The sequence below is a fragment of the Chrysochloris asiatica genome, unplaced genomic scaffold (genome assembly GCF_000296735.1).
Source record: "Chrysochloris asiatica unplaced genomic scaffold, ChrAsi1.0 scaffold00340, whole genome shotgun sequence".
In the NCBI taxonomy this organism is placed as follows: Eukaryota; Metazoa; Chordata; class Mammalia; order Afrosoricida; family Chrysochloridae; genus Chrysochloris; species Chrysochloris asiatica.
The window spans coordinates 424,073-424,515 of record NW_006408858.1 but is presented as its reverse complement, the minus strand read 5'-3'; the positions used below and the strand labels follow the sequence as shown (position 1 = coordinate 424,515).

General features: G+C 67.9%; 1 protein-coding gene across 1 annotated transcript in view; it reads left to right on the top strand.

Moving 5' to 3' along the window:
• The window catches only part of LOC102841059 (putative uncharacterized protein ASB16-AS1-like), a 2,191-nt gene extending 2,110 nt beyond the window's left edge, over positions 1 to 81 (top strand). The window contains exon 4 of the mRNA XM_006875839.1: positions 12 to 81. Within this exon, the coding sequence (XP_006875901.1) occupies positions 12 to 81 (70 nt within the window). The remainder of the gene's footprint in view (positions 1 to 11) is intronic.
• Positions 82 to 443: the final 362 nt, after the last annotated feature.

Here is a 443-nt window from a genome sequence, read left to right as displayed (position 1 = left end):
GCCGCTCACAGTCGCCTGCTCAGCGCCATCTTGGAAGCTTGTGACGTCCGCGCCGCCCGCTCGCCGCTGACCCACATCTGAATGGGCGCGCGGCGGGGCGGGGTCTAGAGGGCGGGGTCTAGGGGCGGGCCCGAGGCGGGGTCTCTGGCGGTCCGCTGCCTGGGCCCGGAGGCGGCACGGATGGGCCGTGGGGGAGGGGCGCGCAGGAGGAGCCCGGGACCCCCCAATCCTTGGTGCACACCTGACCCCGGACCCTTTTGGCGCGACCAGAACTCATTTGTCCCAAAACTCGCGGCCCGTGGGTTCCCCTGGACTGGAAGTCCGATCTCCTACAGACCCACACCCAGCCCCCAGACTCTGGTTGACCCCCTTTGAGGATAACCCTGACCCTCCGGGCCTCCTATCAAAGACCCCTCTTAGAGACTTGAACCCCACCTCTCTCT